We start from the raw sequence: 16937 nt of genomic DNA, 5'->3' as shown, positions 1-16937 counted from the left end.
TGGCCACACGCGCTCCACATCATCCAATTTGTGTTGACCAAATATTTGACTTGAAAATTCACCATACGTGTGGGAGTGTATGAGAATGTGAAGGTAAAAGAGTCCCACATTGGTGAAAGGAGAAACCTTGCAATGGCTTATAAGAGATTAGTCTACTCCCCATATTGCCGATTTTTGTTTTATGGTGAAACCTCAACTTTCTTCAAATTTCACATATGATGATAGTGTAAGCCCCTATTAAAGAGTTTTGTGTCAACAAGTGTATTAATTTTGTGTGTCCAATCGAGTCCAAATTCGGGTGTGATATTAGATCTTGATTTAGGTAATTTGACTTGTAACAAACTCACCGACATCTACATGTTATTTCCTTTATAATGGGTTCAGCTCAAAACGCGGATTGCACTTTATTTGAAAATCCAAAAACTTGAAATCTTCATCTGATTTGTTAAATTTCCACTTAGTTTTGTTCAACTGCAATGGTTTTGTTTTTTCTGGATTGTGGGCTGAAGCTCAAAATCCGACCAAAAAGTTCGTAAAGAATAATACTCTCGCAGCTGGGTAGGAGACGCTTCAAAGATTCGGAGATGGAGGGTTGCAAAAGTGTGTAAGCATGAATCCACCTTCGATATAATCATCAACATAATTTAATTTGTGTTTCAACATTATATTGAATTATTTACATTTTTCGTTGTTATAAGTCTATGTATCTCCGCTATAATCATCAACTTAATATAAAATTATGCTAATACTTGTAATTATAATAGTATTATGTATTTATATGTACGTTTAGGAGTTTAAATTTAGGAAAACTAATGAAAATGACTTGAAAATTTTGAGTTTTAACGAAAATAACAAAATAAAGAGTAAAGTGAATAGTACCAAGATTGACTTTTTAGTGTAAAAATGTGGTTTTTCGTTAAAGTGAACAGTACCGGGAGCTTTTCATTAAAGTTCCCAATTTTTTTTTTCGCTGATACAAGCAAGATTAGAGGAGATTCGAACTCAAAACTTTAGGTGAATGGAAAAATGTTTTTAATCAACTGAGTTTCAAGACTCATACAGATTTAAAAGTATTTTAGATGACCACATTTGTAAATTATAAAGATTGTAGAGGTTCTTTAATATTATAGGCTATAAATTTGGACCCAAATTAGAATTAGAAAGTAGTTTGGGATATTGTTGACGTTTAGATATAAGTTTCTATTATTTTTTTTCTGTTGCATGCGCATGGCTTGCACATTACTTGAATTAATTAAATCTCGACCTTCCATTTTTCAAATGAAAACGAGCGTGCGTAAGCCATGCGCATGTGTCTCGTGTAGCAGAGAAAAACAAGTCTCTCAGTTTATTTCCCTTTTCTTTTGGTAATATAGAAGTAGAAGTAGAACCCTCGTGGGCCGTGATAGTCCAATTGGGTTTGACAATAGACTTCACGTTGGGTTTCAAATCCAAAGGTCCATTGGGGGCCCAAATGTAAAATTCCGGTTTTCTTGCCATATCTCAAGGTACGTAGAAGGGCGAAACAGAGGCCCAATTCAAATTTTCTTCGAGTTGAAGGTAGAAGATAAATTTTTTCTCAAATAAACTTTTCTATTTCAACTCGGAAAAAATTTAAAAGTTCATCCTTATTTTTCATTTCAACTAGCCTTGAATCTAACAAGTTATCAAATCCAATTCCGTCGTAAAAATCAAAGAACAGATAATTGCTTTTACCCAAGAAGAGAGGGAAGAAAAAAACACATGATCTGTCAATCTATATACACAATCTTCTAAGATACAGAATTTTTTTAGTGCAAACACGGATTAACAAAGCAAACATGATAAAATATAACCTTGGCTCGTGTGTCAAAACAATCGTAACAACATAGAAACTTCGTTTACAGCTAAACAGTGTAGCTAAAGTAGCAAATACACACACGAATTCAGAGAAAGTCTCGGCAAAACATTCTGCTATTACAACATTCATTGAAATAAAGAAAACTATACTCACCCACAATCTCCAAGGCAAGAAACCAAACTCATTGGCCTCAATTCTCTCATGCCTGTAAAGAAAGAGAGGGGACTGTAAGAAACTTAGAATTCAAGTATGGATGGTATCTTGCTAATAAAACAAACCTAATCCACCATGTTTTATGAAGGCTTCGTGGTTAAAGATACCAAAAATTAATACCGTGAACTGATAAAACATAAAAAAATTAATTAAACTTGCCTTGCTAGCAATGTTGTTGGAAAGCCATTCCAACCCCTCGTACAGACCCTCTCCAGAGGTTGCACAAGTGCTCTGGATGTACCTGGAAAAAGAACAACAATTACATCTGGTATTCAACTTTTGCCCAAGATCTTAGCATTGATATTCAAGAACTCATTTAACTGGAACCATCCATATCCAGCTCAAGAGAGAAGACTACTAATAAGTAGATTCCCACCATAAGTCATTAACTCCATTATTTCAGTCTCAGCATGTTCAACCATAGGAGGAAAATTACAGGGTTCACATTGGACTAATGATTGCAGGGTGAAAATTACCAAAATAACTTACCAGTGACGTTGACGGAGAGAATGAAGACCAAGCTTATCAGTTATCTCGGCGGCATTCATTGCATTAGGAAGATCTTGTTTGTTGGCAAATACAAGCAGAACAGCATCCCTTAGTTCATCCTGAAAGCAATTAATAATATTAACTTCAAACCCTAGTTCCAAGTATACGTAAACAATATGTACCATTGTTGTATCCTAAACAAGGTTCTGATCATTTACAGGGAACGAAAACAAAGTTTTATCTCCGTACAAATGAAGTAGAATCCTATATAAAGAAACGAAGCAACAAAGGCAAAAAGGATCATAATTAAAAGAAGGGAATTGACAAATGTAACTCAGGGAAGTATGTATCAAACTAAATGAAACTTTAATAGAATCCACAAATTCAAGTACAGAAGAAAATGGAAGAACAAAACAAAATTCAGAAGGCATACAACCTCCTCATCTCCATTTACAACAGGAACATTAGAAATCGCAACATAAACAAGCGGAATGAAAATATAAGGGAGTCAGTAACTACCTCATTCAACATCCTGTGCAATTCATCCCTTGCCTCAACAACTCGATCCCTATCATTGCTATCAACCACAAAGATAAGACCTTGTGTGTTCTGGAAGTAGTGCCTCCACAATGGACGGATCTACAAATGGAAGAAACCAGATCAGTCAATGGATATGTATAATTAGAACTTCAGAAAGATGTCCTCGTTGGACACAAGTAAACATTAAAGTAAATATACCATCCAATTCTCTATATATTCCAAAAAAAGAGATCACATAAAATGTTTTTGCGTCCGCCTACGCGGATCTCACTCCCTTGGTAGAAGAAGAACCACAATGACTAAAAACTTGTTGCACAATCAACAACACATTCAGAGTGCGTATTTAAGCAAGCACGCGGAAATACAAAAGATAGAAAGAGAATTACCTTGTCTTGACCCCCGACATCCCAGACGGTGAAGCTGATGTTCTTGTATTCCACTGTCTCCACATTAAATCCTGCAAAAAATAAAAAATAAAAACCACTCTTGTAACGAAAATGCAAATTACGACACTTTTATCCACAAGAAATCAGAGAATTGAAACAATCCTCATCTTGACCGCAACAGATCACGAGGATAAAACAGCACCAACGAAACCAAAACCAACATACAATTCTTCATAAGCGTAAAACTAATTACTCCCGAAAAGTGACATTGATCCAAAATTCAGGTCGAAATTGGAGTGTTTCCAATGAAATGTGGAAACCGATGGAACTATAACAAGAATGTTAGGGAATCGAAGCTCTTACCAATGGTGGGGATGGTGGTGACGATTTCTCCAAGCTTGAGTTTGTACAAGATGGTGGTCTTACCGGCTGCATCGAGACCCACCATCAGAATTCGCATCTCCTTCTTGGCAAAGAGCCGGCTGAAGAGCTTCGTGAACGTAAGCCCCATTTTTCTATCGAATTCAGCTGCCACACACAACCAATCACACATCATCCACAGTTAAATCAAAATTACCGAATTTGATTTCAATTTACAACAACATCAAGCAAAAACCAATCCAATTTTCATTCGTATGAATCATATCGCACTGCAAAATTCAATCAGAACCATTTGATGAATTGAAAAACAACGGGAAGGGGTTTCAATTTACATGGAGATCAAAGATCGATTATGCAACTGTCGATCTACGATTCAAATCTGGTAACGGAGAATTTGAATTTAGGACGAAGAAATTCTAGAGAGAGAGAGAGGAGGGGGAGAGAGAGGGAGACTGACCTGGAGGAACGAGGACGAAGCAAAATGAGAGGAGGCAACAGGGGAAAGGCTCGATTTTTATTAGTATTGCCTTTTCTCTCTCCTGGACCCTGGTCAGTTATTAACTACCGCGGTTAGATTCAGAACGCTGTCGTTTAACTGAAGTTCCAAATAATACAATGGCCTGTTTGGAATTTGGATTGTTTATAAAAGGCATAAAAAGTGCTTTCTAAGCGCTTTGACAACCGAAAGTGTTTTTGACTGGTTTTGATTCGATTTTATGTGGAGCACTTAGGTGACATCCAACCGATGCGGTCAAATTACTATATAGCTAAAAATAGCTTAAAATAACACGAAAATCATCTCCAACCAAGAACTAGGCCAAATGGCTTGTGGGCCTCACTAGGCCAAAGCCCCTAAATCAAGCCAGCGGGTTGGCCATTTCCAGCCAACCCTCCAGCCCAGCCCTCTAGCGCCATAATGTCAAACTTGACATTTTGCCAGCCTTTCACCTTAGCCCATTTTGGCAACAGTTACCTGACGTCAGTATGCCAGCAGTTAGCAACAACTAGCTGACGTCATGCTGCCTTTAGGTTACCGTTTGAATTTGAATTTTTTTTGGACGAATTAAAAAAATATATAATTTTTTCCTATAAATACCTAAGTCATTCTTACACCATTTCTCACATACTTTTCACTTTAGCAATACCTGTCACTTGAAATCCTGTAAAAAAAATTCTTGAAATTATATAAAGATAAGAAATCCAAAGACTTATATGTTTGGTGACAAGTGTCACTCAAAATATGTCTGAAAACTTTATTTTAATATGATAGTTTAATTTAAGTAACTATATTAATTCAATTAAAATAATAAATTATATTTGGCCTATAACTCTTTGCCCCCCTCGGTTGGAGATGATTTTTTGTCAAAAGACTATGTTTGGCCTATTGCCCTTTAGCCCTTCGATTGGAGATAGTATAAAATATGATCTGATAATATTCATTAAAATACAATTTATTACAGGACTATAGGGATAAAGGGAGCTCTTTGACCCTCCTTTGATTGGAGATAACCTTATATGCCAGAAGTCCTTTTATCACAATTATGTGAAAATTTTTATTTAAAAATTCCAGTACATCTTGGAAAAATACTTAGAAGTGTTTTTTGAAAAGAAAAAAAACATTGTTATATGCTTATTTAGAAAGGAATTGTTATTAGCACTTTAAAAATCTCATTCTACACTTCTCATAAGGGTATTTTTCTTTCTAATTATATAAAATTTGGAGTGCTAATAACAATTCCTATTTAGAAAGCGTTTTTACATCTTATAAACGCTATTAATCTTTTATTTCAAACGTCATCAAAAGTGTTTTAAGTTATCAAAAAATCATTTATAGTCATTCTAAAAACAGTCTAAATAGATTCTAAAAGCACTTGTTCTGTGCTTATTTTGAAATCACTTTTAATTGTTATAAGTAATCATATGTTTTATTAAAAAAAGACTTATTTAATGAAAGCACTGATTTCGAATGAGCCCAAAATTTTGAACATATTCCTAATAAGTAAGAAAGCACTTATTTCAAAAGCGATTTTGAGGCGAAGTTATTATAGACGCAAACAGACCACAAGACACATATATCTTCTTCTCTGCGCGCTCTCTGTAGTCGTTTGACGGTTACTGTGTGGTCATGGCTTGTGCTGCCTCGCTCCACCCACTGTCTTCTTCCTCCCGGGCTCTCTTTCCACCTCTCTGCCGCCAGTCGACCATTCCCGCCATCTTCCACCGGCTCAGGAATTTCTCCTCAACCAGCCGCCTAGTATCCACCATGAACCGGTTGAGCCCGGTCCGCGCCCAGGCCAAGCGAGGGTTCTCAGTCAAAGAAGACGAAGTGGCCTCCGGTAAGCCAAAACTCCATTGAAACAGAAAGAAAGAACGAAACTTTTTAATCTCTACATACTCAGTTTGTTCCTAATTATTGTTTTTTTGCAATGAATTGCATGATGAATGTATAGCTGCGGATGTGGAATTTGAAATCCCTCTGAAAATTGTGGAATACCCGGACCCGATTCTGAGAGCGAAGAACAAGCGAATCGATTCTTTCGACGATAATTTGAAGAATTTGGTAGATGAAATGTTTGATGTAATGTACAAGTGAGTTCCATGACTTGTTAATTGTTATGTTGAGCATATGTGTTCCCCTATGCATTCACCGCGACTTTTAAATTAGTTTAAAGTAGAATATTGCTCGTTTTAAATTAGTTTAAAGTAAAATATTGCTCGAGAAAATAAAGAATCGTTAATTATTTGGTAGGTGCCACAATGCAAATTATGATTTATGTGAAATGCTTGTTATTGACAGGAGTTGTTGGCTTGGTTTTTACACAGAACTGATGGAATAGGGCTCTCAGCGCCACAAGTAGGGATCAATGTGCAGCTCATGGTTTTTAATCCGGTTGGTGAGCGCGGGGAAGGGGAGGAAATTGTGCTTGTGAATCCAAGGGTTACCAGATATTCTCAGAAAACGAGACCCTTTAACGAGGGTTGCTTATCCTTCCCGGGGATTTATGCTGACGTTGTGGTGAGTGCTGTTCTTATATATGCTGGTTTCGAAGTTTTCTGCTTTGACCCTGTTTTTAATTTCCCATTGGTTTTCAAATGACTACAAAAATGTGCAAGAAATTAAATCTTAGTATAACAGCAATAGTTGTTAGATGTCTGGTTCATTGCACATTACTTTCGTGCTATACAACGAGTTTAAACGACTTACTGTGTGTGTACAGTAGTCATGTTTTTGTTGATGCCTCTAAGTTTTGTGTTTGCAGAGACCAGAAACTGTGAAAATAGATGCACGGGACATCAAAGGTGCTAGGTTTACAGTCAGCTTGTCAGGTCTTCCAGCACGGGTGTTCCAGCATGAATTCGACCATTTGCAGGTTCATTATTCAACTATTATTCAAGCTACTTTCAGTTAGGGGAAGCATGCCTTACACATTTAGGTGCTAGATTTCATTGGATTTGGTCAACTTATAGCCTGCATAAACTGTGGCACTGCCGATTCCTGTGCTATGCAGATTAGGTCAGTTACAGAAATTCCACTTATGATGAGGGTAGGTAGAGCTTAATAAAATCCCAAGAGCAATCAATTTAACATTTGAAAGCTTATCGGATGAACAGAAACCAAGAATGATGAGAAGTATTTAACATTTGACAGTAGATTCTTAGGGTACTAAGTCCGTACTAAGTGTGGCGAGGGACTTGATAAAATGCATACAAGTACATGCCAATGAGTTTTGGGTAAACCAATTAATTGCCTCAAGGCACCTACCATATGGTTCTTATTTCGGAGAATTGAGGTTAAAAATCTATGATATCCCACTATTCGTTGGATTGTTTAAGCTTTGTCATTATTTATAGTCTAAATTCGAAAACAGATCCTAGTTACTAAAAGTTGTGTTGCTGCTCCTGCTCATTTCTCTCCGTTTTATATGGCTCATTCATCGCAGGGAGTTCTCTTTTTCGATAGAATGAGTGAAGGAGTTCTTGAAACCATTTGTGCACAGCTACAGGTTAGTATGTAGGCAAGCTGATAGTCTTTCCCTCGCTTTTGAATTTTGTAATCATAAAACTCCAAATGGGTTTGTTTATACTGAGATTCAATTACTATTAGGATTTATTTGCTGATTGTCGTCTTATCGTAACAGGCGTTAGAAAAGAAGTACGAGGATAGGACAGGACTCCCGAGTCCTGAAAGGGTTGAAACCCGCAGAAGGATGAAGGCTGCTACTGGTTTTGGAAAATCACAATTAGTATAGGCTTCCACAAACACTTCAAGAGCTTATAGATATGAAATCCCAGTGTTGTAATTTATGATTTTATTTATTTATACAAATTATACATTTGCAGGTTCTTGCTGAATTATAATTAGGCACACCATAACAAATCTTGATTATTATTTATCTGAGTTCAACCCAAAACAGTCCAAATCCCAATCTGATTAATTATATTCAGCAGGCCAAATATAATCCATTTAACAAAAACTTAACTTGTAGCAGGGAAAGCAACACACAACACATTCATGAAAACGCCGTTCTAACTACAAACGTCGTTGTTCCATGGCGGTATAGGGTCGAGAAGAAAGGCTTCGGAGACATGCCCTGCAAACTCTGAGGTATCTACGCGACTATACTAATCAATCAACCCCCTAGGCTAAGCTAAGTTTAGCAAGAAGAACCGCTACTTCCGGATTGAGCTTTTGTGCTCGCCTTCCCCTTCTTCAAGCAGTCGATTCGAGGAACGGTGCTTGTTTTGAGCACTCCGTACGCCTCCCAACAGAAAGGGTCGTACAGGTGCTTCCCTTCGTCAACTGATTTCAACTCTATGGTATCCAGAGACACACCAGTGCACGGAGAGCTGTCACTGCATGCGAAATGCACGGCCTTCGACGTGTAGGTTCCTTGTATGTTTACGTAATTCACACCCGAAATCGCCACAGCGGAGCTCTGATTTTGGCACTTGCTCTTGTCGCAGTAGAACTGGTCAATCATGATCGGGGTTTCAACTTCTGTTAGTTGAATGTTTGAGAACATTATGTTTTGGACAGACCCCGATCCTCCCTACATTACAAATTAGAAAAACCTTTACAATTTGGTTGTGTCTGAGATTTAAAATGATTGGTCCGTGTGTTTTTGTATGTAGCAGTACCTGCCAGGTCTTTATTCTGACTCCCGTGAGTGTACTGTGCATTTTAACGTCTCGGACAGTGACGTTCGAAACGCAAGCTTTCGTGTTGTCCTTCCCTAGCCCGCCAATGCTGACTCCATGTCCAGGTCCACAATTTACGTTGTGTATGTATACGTTCGAGCATCCAGTTTGTATCGATACACAGTCATCTCCTGCAGTCATTATATGTTGCAGTTCATTATATTGTTGTCGATTGTGTCAACTTTCTTTCTTACTTGGTAAAGAAGTAACTTCTGCTATACACAGGTTACGTAGTTAATTTTATGTTGTGATTTACAACTTCTGTCAGTTTTTTTCACCCAGGTTTTTGGACAAGGTTGCCCTTGTCGAAGACCGGATTCTGAAAAATTACCACAGGCGATACTGCTGGCGGAAATGACAGCATTTTGGGAGTTTTGGAGGTGGATTCCATCCGTGTTGGGGCTGTTGCCCGGGGATGAAATACTTATACCGGAAACCTGAACATTTGTGCAGGCGTCGAACTTGAGGTGCGCCTGAGGGCTGTTTTGAAGTGTTATGCCAGTGACACTAACGAGGTCGCTTCCATAGAACCTAAGAGCCTGCACATCAAAATGTATCAGCACACCACGATGATAAAATTAATCGCGAAGATCGAGTTGAAAGGTAATGAAGAGATTGTTACCGTTGGTTTGGTGCTTGGCATTTTCCCACTGTAACTTTCTGTGGCCTGCTGATGAAGTTGACATGAGAAAAGCATGCATGCTCGATTAGTTTCACTATAAATTAACAGAAGTGAACCTGATGTTTTTTTTTAAGCTGAATAAAAGCATTTGGCCGGCTGTGTTTTGGCTTTGACATAAGGTACGGATGAACAGTTTTTTTTTCCTTTTCACCCGACCAATATTCTTATTAATCTAATTCAAACTATAGGAAGGGGTCGGACTGGTGCAAGGGTACACTGCTTTAGCTAACTTGACTATTCCGAGAGATGCATATGGAGGGACAGTTAGTTACCAAATCATCGAGACTGCTATCCGTTGATTCGTTTGCAGGATTGTATTTCGGCGAGTCATTCCACCAAACCGAGCCTTGTCCATCAATGACTCCGGTGCCTTTGATCGAAATCCCTTTTAGTTTTGTGAATTCAATCCATTGTAAAAGACCTGAACCCCAATCCCCTGAGCTTGTTGGAGCTATGATTTTACCATCTAACTGCGTTAAAAATCGATCAATATATATCAGCAAAATTCTAACAGATGAACTGGTGACAATTTAAGATTTGAAAGCTCACCTGAAACACGATATTTTCTTCGCAGTTAGGGCCAGAGAAAGAGATTGGTTTGACAAGGAACACAGACCCGGAAGGAACACTTATAGTTGATGCCTGCACTTTGCAAGCTGCTGCCCACGCCGCCTCGAACGCCTGCCTTGCAATGCAAGAAACCAGTCAACAATAGCATCCAGTAGTAATTGTGTTACAAATTTACAGCATTAATTTCATAAAAAACGAGATGTAATTTTCAAAATCACCTTGGTGTCATCAGCTTTTCCATCACCTTTAGCACCATAGTCCAACACATTAAACACGTTCGAACCCCCGCCGCTCTTTTTTCCAAGTGTCACCGCAGTTTCGTCCGTTGTGATGTAACTGTCTCCCCTCGACGCAGCGCGGCGATGATCACCACCATAACCCTTTTGTTTCTTCCTCCAGTGCTGCTTATTGCCTCCCTCTCGAGCATCACACGGTTCGAAAAAACTCGAAAACGAGATAATAAACGCAATGAGAACAAAGAACAAGAGGGTTTTTAGGTTAAACGTCCTCATAATATTAACCTCTAACTTGTTCGAGAAAGATGAGAAGAACGTGAGGATTTGAAGTTTAAGTTTCTGTATTTATAGGTTGAGAGCTCATTGCACTGTGCAGTCACATGAGTCTACAGTTAAAAAACGACGAGGTCATACCTTCCAAATGCTTTCAAAAAATTTATTTATGTGCCAGGTCAGAAACCTCATGAAGTAATCTCTCAACACGTTATGTATAACGATCTTAATCGTTGGGTTTTATATATAAGATAATTTACTCTGATATCATAAAAAAATTGAGGTTTCACTATAAACCTAATTGATAATATATTAGAAGTAGCTCAATTACATATATATGCGTATGTAAGGTCATTTTTTCCGATGTTAGATTTATACTCTCAACATAATCTTATTTGGATTTTTGGATTATTATTATAATTAACTCCCCCATCAAATTCTTTTCTAGTTAAATCAGCCGGAGAACTCACATGACATGCTTTAGCTTTACCCTAACAACAAAACATACTCAAACAGCAAGAAAACTCAGAAGGCCGGCCAACTAGATCGAATATACGCTGATCTAACATTTCATGTCAAACAGCTTATTTATTCACGTGAGGACACTGTATTTCTAGCAATTATTCCTTTAAAAAATTAATTTAGTTGCTCTCATCTTTTCCTAACTTTGTCGTTTGAATTAAGCATGGCAGCGTAGCTGGGAGGATGCCATATCTTTGTACTCATGACCTTATATATTATTTCAATATTAATTTTTTTCTTATCGCACCGTATACTAGTTCGATTGATCAAGAACATTCGTTCTTCCATCCGAAGTTATGGCTCTATGTTTCTTTAGTATTTGCTTGTATAAAAAGATATAAAAAAATTTTATGTTCACCATTTTACTACCTACATACAACAATGACGGATTTAGGGGATTGGAAGGTTGGTAAAGCAAATTTTTTTGGACGAATAAATAGTATGCATATTAACATTTTATCGAGTCTTGGTAGACATGAGGTTAGTTGCAGGGCCGGTCCAAAAATTTTTTAGGCCCAGATCGACGTAAAAAAAAATGCCCTAACTTCATATAAGAAAATTATTTATTTTCAACATAAGACATTGAAAAAATTATAATTAGAAAAACACATCAAACTCAATAATTTAGAAACACATAAAGACTAATTTATTTTGTATTGAGAGAGGGAAACAAAAAAACTTCGGGCTTACAAGTAGATAGATGATGAGTTTTGTTTTTCATCTGAACTTTGAATGTGTTTTTGAATAAATCGTGAGGTGTTTTTTTCTTATTTACTAACATTGTCAATATGAGACTAAAAAATAATGATGTTTTCGAGTCTTTAATTGATATGTATTATTAATGAATGGGCACTAAATTAAAAATTTTGCTGACACGTGATATAATTTGCAAATTTGGTCTACGTATTATTCTTTGTTGAATATTAGACTTGAATTAAAACGAATATTTAAAAATAACAGCCTACATAGCTACTAGATAGTAACTAAAAATAAATTAACAACCAAACAAAAATTTGTAAAAATTGAAAATAATAAACATGTACATAGCATTTCGAACTTAGGACCTCTTGTTAATTTTAAACAACAAAAATCATTGTTTCTAATTAAACTCCTTGATCCTTTAACCAAATTTTATAAATTTATACTCTTATAAAAAGAAATTTGTAAAAAAAATGGAAAGTAAATAAGTACACATGGTGTTTTGAACCCAAGACCTCGTCATTATTTTCAAATGACAAACCACCACTTCTAGTTAAATTTCTATGTCTTTGAACCAAATTTTATAAATTTATAGTCTTATGAAAACATATATAAATATACCACTCTAATAATTTTGGTGCCCCTAATTTTTTTGGGCTCTGGACGGTCGCCCTGCCTGCACTGGGCCTGGGCCGACCCTAGTTAGTTGCCATATTGCAGGGCTATCGACCAACAGATGCCAACAACTTTTGAATAAGCATGTCGACTCATGTCAATAGCCTTGTACACACTCACACACATACAATACAAGGGTATACAATAATACATGGCTGATTTTCACTGTTTGGCTTGAAAGTTTTCTTCTTTTACCTAGAAAATAAAATGAAGTTGCACATAAATATAAGGGTAAATTGCTATTTGACCCCTTAAACTATTACTCCATTTGAAATTGACCTCCTGGACTTTTTTTGTGGATAAATTAACCTCCTGAACTATTAGAAATATGCCAATTAACTCCTTGTAGTTAGATTACGTCTACTATTCTATCAAATTCAAGGGCAAATTAGTGTTTTTACCATCAATTCTTACATGTCACTTATAACTACCGATAAAATTATGACATGTGGACACATAATAACATGTAATGACAATGTGAAATGGTCTATTATATAAATGTTTGGTTTCTTTATGTTTCTTATTATTATGTTGTGATAGAATCTCTCAATAATTAGTTAAATTGAAATGAATTAATAGTCATGAACCTTGGTGGAATATATGCAGACATATATATTGAATTGGAATCGATAAGAACATGAGTGGATTATTTAAGTTAGAAATTAACGTGTTCATAGTTTCTCATTAACTTTGTAGATATTCTAGGGTTGAGTTTTAGAAAAAGTAATTTAAACAAGGTTTGCAGCACTACGACTTCCTCTTAATAAATAAATAAACAATACTCAATCGTATCAAACAGCTGATCAGGATTTAGGATTTCGATTTGGAATGACACGTGTCAAAGAAAATTCCAGATCACAACTGTCATGCAGCATCATCATATAACATTATATCACCATCAATCTACTGCATGATATCTTTTCATATCAAAATTAGACTTAAGCAGGTGGGAAAAACCAGATTTAAGCCCTTGCGGACTCGAAAATTCTAACAGTCTTTGCAAGTCTTTCATATCTTTTGAAGATTGGATTATCGTGACGAAGTTACAATTAGTTTTTTTTTTTAAATAAAATTTCTGACATGCATGCATGGTATCACAGAAACGCGTTAAAATTCTTTTGGAAACCAATAAAAGCGGCAGACGACATGGCACAATTATTGACTTGTAAATTTTATTTTATTTTTTCTTTGGCCTAATAGTGGTTGTAATTTTCATAGATACAGAGAAAATACGGATTAATTGTAATATGCTAAAGTTCTAGAAATATCTGGGGGCGAAGGTGACTTGTGTTGCATCATCAATCATGCATGCATGTGAATGATATTATAGTTCATGACAGAACCGTTAAATCAGTTGCACCAGATATCATGCCATTGCTTTTGGGATTGGTATATCTATATCAACACAACACTAAGTAGTAAACTTTATCATCATATGTTCATGTCTTTCCCTGCGACTTGGTTCCCTTTTATGAGCCAACCATATTGATCATAAGTAAAACCGATTTCACTAGACGGGTTTATAAAGGTACTGGGTCTTTTGGTTCTGCTTCTTTAAATAACATTTTTTGCTCATAAGACGTTTTCAGCAAAGGCTTCCGCAGTAGCGGAAAGCAGTAATGCTTATGCATTTTGGGTGGTTCGATCCCCATCGTTCTTCTCCTCCTAATATTTAATATTTTAACCCATTAATGCTATCGCTTGAGGAAAAAAAAGACACTTTGCATGTGCTTATGAGTAGTTATGCTACTTCACGCATTGCCAATTAGTTTTATGGTGAAATCTCAACTTCTTTATGGTATCAGAACAGGTTGTCCCGCGTGTGAAGCTCAAAGGCCACATATGCTTCACGTCACCCGATTTGTGTTGTCGACGTGTTAAGCTTGAAAATTAATCACACGTGAGAGATGGGGTTGAGAGTTCAATCCCACATCAGAGAATATATCTTGCATGAGCATATAAGTAGGTGGACTACTCCCCATATTGCTAATTGATTTTATGATGGAACCTCAATTTTCTTCAATTAGAAACATATCAAAAATTTTAGTAATCATGCAAGCACTTCTTGGAAAACACTTAAAGTGTTTCATGAAAGAAACACACTGAAAGTGTTTCTTTTAATAAGGACTTCAAGTCATTTTATACCGCATAATTAAGAACTTTTAACTTTCTAAGTCAAACATTTTCAAATTGATTTTATGATGTAATCTCGAATCTTCAATTAAAAACATATCAAAATTTTTAGTAAACATGCAAGTGCTTCTCGAAAAAACACTTGAAGTGTTTCATGAAAGAAACACAGTAAAAATGCTTCTTTTAATAAGGACTTCAAGTCATTTTATACCACATAATTAAGAACTTTTAATAAGGATTTCAAATAACAGGTCATGTGTTATAACATGAGTGTATAGTAAAATGATGCATGTGCCGGTGTTACGAAGTCACCAAAATACGACTCATAGCAGATCTAAGATTCTTAAACTGTCCAGGTTCCCGTACCTGAAATTACGATTTTGCTTCTTAATTCCGTTATGAAAGTGTACATTGTGGCTGCTTAAAGTCACTTCATCAGCAATATAAAATTAGTGAGTATTAAACTTTGCTAGTAGAAGCAATGTTTGAATTGAAAACAGATTGCTCTAGCTAAATAGCTTGCCCGTGCACGAATGGTATCAAAGTTACACTGATCACGCCGTCTCATAAGCTTAATTATGTTTTTAATAATTTATTTATGATAAGCAGAGTAATTAAGACTATAGGGTGTTGATTAGGTCTAGCAAACATGTCATGTTTATCGTGTTCGTGTCGTTTTCTTGTCAAACTCATTATCTTAACGGATCATGTCGTGTCAAATTTGTTAACGGGATGCTTAGCAGGACCCGATAACGAGTCATATTGTTTCTTATCAGGTTAACGGGTCACGCAATAAATTATTGGACTTAATGGTGGTCATGAGGAGCCGTAATTTACAAGATACAAATTCTGTGATATATTATATACAATTGATTGCTTGTGAATTACAAATTCAATGTTTTCTTTCTCTTGCTTCTATAAACTCGAGTTTGAGCAGTGAATTAAACGAATATTTATAATATTTTTTCATGGGAAAATAATGACCCCTTCAAGAGGGGCTATGTCATTTTCGTTAACAGTTTATTTATCAGAATTTTTATAACTTAATTCGCACAGTAATTTGCTGCTTATTAATTATATACTTGAGATAATCCAGATTTCACTTGAAATATTTCATCACCCAATAGCATTTTGATTCACATAATTAATAATATTTTCTCCTTTTGTACGTGGGTTGTGCGTGTGGGTTGTGCAGAATCCAGAGGAGTGACTCAAACAAAATAGATGACGAACCGAATATTGACGTCATATATAGCAATAATATTAACGCGATATTAACAATATATCAAAAAATATATGTTGAATATGGATATTGTTAACACGATTGAATATCATCATTTACGTTGTTCGAATCCCTTTCCAATTCCTATGCAAACCATGCACAGGACCAAAAAAAAAAAAAAAAAAAAATCAAACAATCAAACAATGATATTCGACCAAAAGAAAATCAAACAGTAATAAAAAAAACAGGATAGCATTTGGGCTTTATATATTCGTATTGGGCTAATTGGACGGGGAATTAGTGGGCTTGCAGAAGCATGTTGCTGAGCCCGTATTCAAACAACGACAACGGGTCTCTAGTGCACATGGTAACTCGATAACGACACGATTCGTTGATATGTCGTCTTGTTTCGTGTCAGATTAACAGGTCATGTAAAAAATTGTTATGTCTAATGTCTAGATTTAGAAAATGATATTTTATTAGGTTCTTAATGGGTGATCCAATAATAATCTGACTCGTTAATGAATTCTTAACAAGTTGACTTGAAATCTGTTATTTTTATATCATATCATATTAATTAATAGATCGGTGTAAAAAGTTATCGACATTAGGCTCAAGAAATTATTGGGTGCAGTTCTGGCTGCATAAGTTTAAGATTTAGTAACAACCATTGAGATTAACCTAACGGCAATAAAAGTGATGTGTAAATATTAAATAACACGTGTGTACACGCACACACACCAAGTCAGCAAATCGTCCAGCTCACCGCCACGTGTTAAATTCAGTTCTCAAAACAATGGACATCAACTAACCCATAACTAGATTTGATAAAACCGGTTGGGTCCCGCCACTGTTTGTTCAGAAATCAGAAAAGCAGAGC

General features: G+C 36.1%; 3 protein-coding genes and 1 long non-coding RNA gene across 5 annotated transcripts; 2 read left to right on the top strand and 2 right to left on the bottom strand.

Moving 5' to 3' along the window:
• Positions 1-284: 284 nt before the first annotated feature.
• Positions 285-2633, top strand: LOC126583521 (uncharacterized). The gene is made up of 2 exons (XR_007609762.1): positions 285-600; positions 2515-2633. It is a non-coding gene; the product is annotated as an uncharacterized LOC126583521 (long non-coding RNA).
• LOC126583520 (ADP-ribosylation factor) lies at positions 1804-4451 on the bottom strand. Its single transcript, XM_050247905.1, has 7 exons — positions 4304-4451; positions 3829-3993; positions 3466-3536; positions 3059-3178; positions 2540-2658; positions 2210-2291; positions 1804-2042 (listed from the first exon to the last, which is right to left on the bottom strand). The coding sequence occupies exons 2-7, from the start codon at positions 3974-3976 to the stop codon at positions 2037-2039; spliced, it is 546 nt and encodes a 181-aa protein (XP_050103862.1). The 5' UTR covers positions 3977-3993; positions 4304-4451; the 3' UTR covers positions 1804-2036.
• A 1019-nt stretch (positions 4452-5470) lies between these two features.
• On the top strand, positions 5471-8190 carry LOC126583519 (peptide deformylase 1B, chloroplastic/mitochondrial-like). Its single transcript, XM_050247904.1, has 6 exons — positions 5471-6182; positions 6297-6435; positions 6670-6862; positions 7107-7217; positions 7788-7850; positions 7986-8190. The coding sequence occupies exons 1-6, from the start codon at positions 5972-5974 to the stop codon at positions 8094-8096; spliced, it is 828 nt and encodes a 275-aa protein (XP_050103861.1). The 5' UTR covers positions 5471-5971; the 3' UTR covers positions 8097-8190.
• A 61-nt stretch (positions 8191-8251) lies between these two features.
• Positions 8252-10829, bottom strand: LOC126583518 (polygalacturonase At1g48100-like). Of its 2 annotated transcripts, none has more exons than XM_050247902.1 (7): positions 10516-10829; positions 10277-10408; positions 10000-10197; positions 9668-9715; positions 9377-9584; positions 8986-9176; positions 8252-8897 (listed from the first exon to the last, which is right to left on the bottom strand). In XM_050247902.1, exons 1-7 carry the CDS (start codon positions 10807-10809, stop codon positions 8502-8504), a joined length of 1467 nt encoding a protein of 488 aa, XP_050103859.1. In that variant the 5' UTR covers positions 10810-10829; the 3' UTR covers positions 8252-8501. The 2 variants fall into 2 exon arrangements, with proteins under 2 accessions (XP_050103859.1, XP_050103860.1); XM_050247903.1 differs by having other exon boundaries at positions 9668-9712.
• Between the last annotated feature and the right edge of the window lie 6108 nt (positions 10830-16937).

This window comes from Malus sylvestris, chromosome 9 (assembly GCF_916048215.2).
Source record: "Malus sylvestris chromosome 9, drMalSylv7.2, whole genome shotgun sequence".
NCBI classification, from domain to species: domain Eukaryota; kingdom Viridiplantae; phylum Streptophyta; class Magnoliopsida; order Rosales; family Rosaceae; genus Malus; species Malus sylvestris.
This window is presented reverse-complemented; position numbering and strand designations above follow the sequence as displayed.

Excerpts from the sequence above, each read along its gene's own strand:
- LOC126583520 (XM_050247905.1), bottom strand. The coding sequence starts at position 3,976 with ATGGGGCTTACGTTCACGAAGCTCTTCAGCCGGCTCTTTGCCAAGAAG. Across the intron at positions 3,179-3,465 it reads ATGTCGGGGGTCAAGACAAG|ATCCGTCCATTGTGGAGGCA; the intron begins GTAATTCTCTTT and ends TTCCATTTGTAG. Across the intron at positions 2,292-2,539 it reads TCTCTCCGTCAACGTCACTG|GTACATCCAGAGCACTTGTG; the intron begins GTAAGTTATTTT and ends TTCTTTTTCCAG.
- LOC126583519 (XM_050247904.1), top strand. The coding sequence starts at position 5,972 with ATGGCTTGTGCTGCCTCGCTCCACCCACTGTCTTCTTCCTCCCGGGCT. Across the intron at positions 6,436-6,669 it reads ATGTTTGATGTAATGTACAA|AACTGATGGAATAGGGCTCT; the intron begins GTGAGTTCCATG and ends GTTTTTACACAG. Across the intron at positions 7,851-7,985 it reads CCATTTGTGCACAGCTACAG|GCGTTAGAAAAGAAGTACGA; the intron begins GTTAGTATGTAG and ends TTATCGTAACAG.
- LOC126583518 (XM_050247902.1), bottom strand. The coding sequence starts at position 10,809 with ATGAGGACGTTTAACCTAAAAACCCTCTTGTTCTTTGTTCTCATTGCG. Across the intron at positions 10,409-10,515 it reads GAAAAGCTGATGACACCAAG|GCGTTCGAGGCGGCGTGGGC; the intron begins GTGATTTTGAAA and ends ATTGCAAGGCAG. Across the intron at positions 8,898-8,985 it reads TCAGAATAAAGACCTGGCAG|GGAGGATCGGGGTCTGTCCA; the intron begins GTACTGCTACAT and ends TTTGTAATGTAG.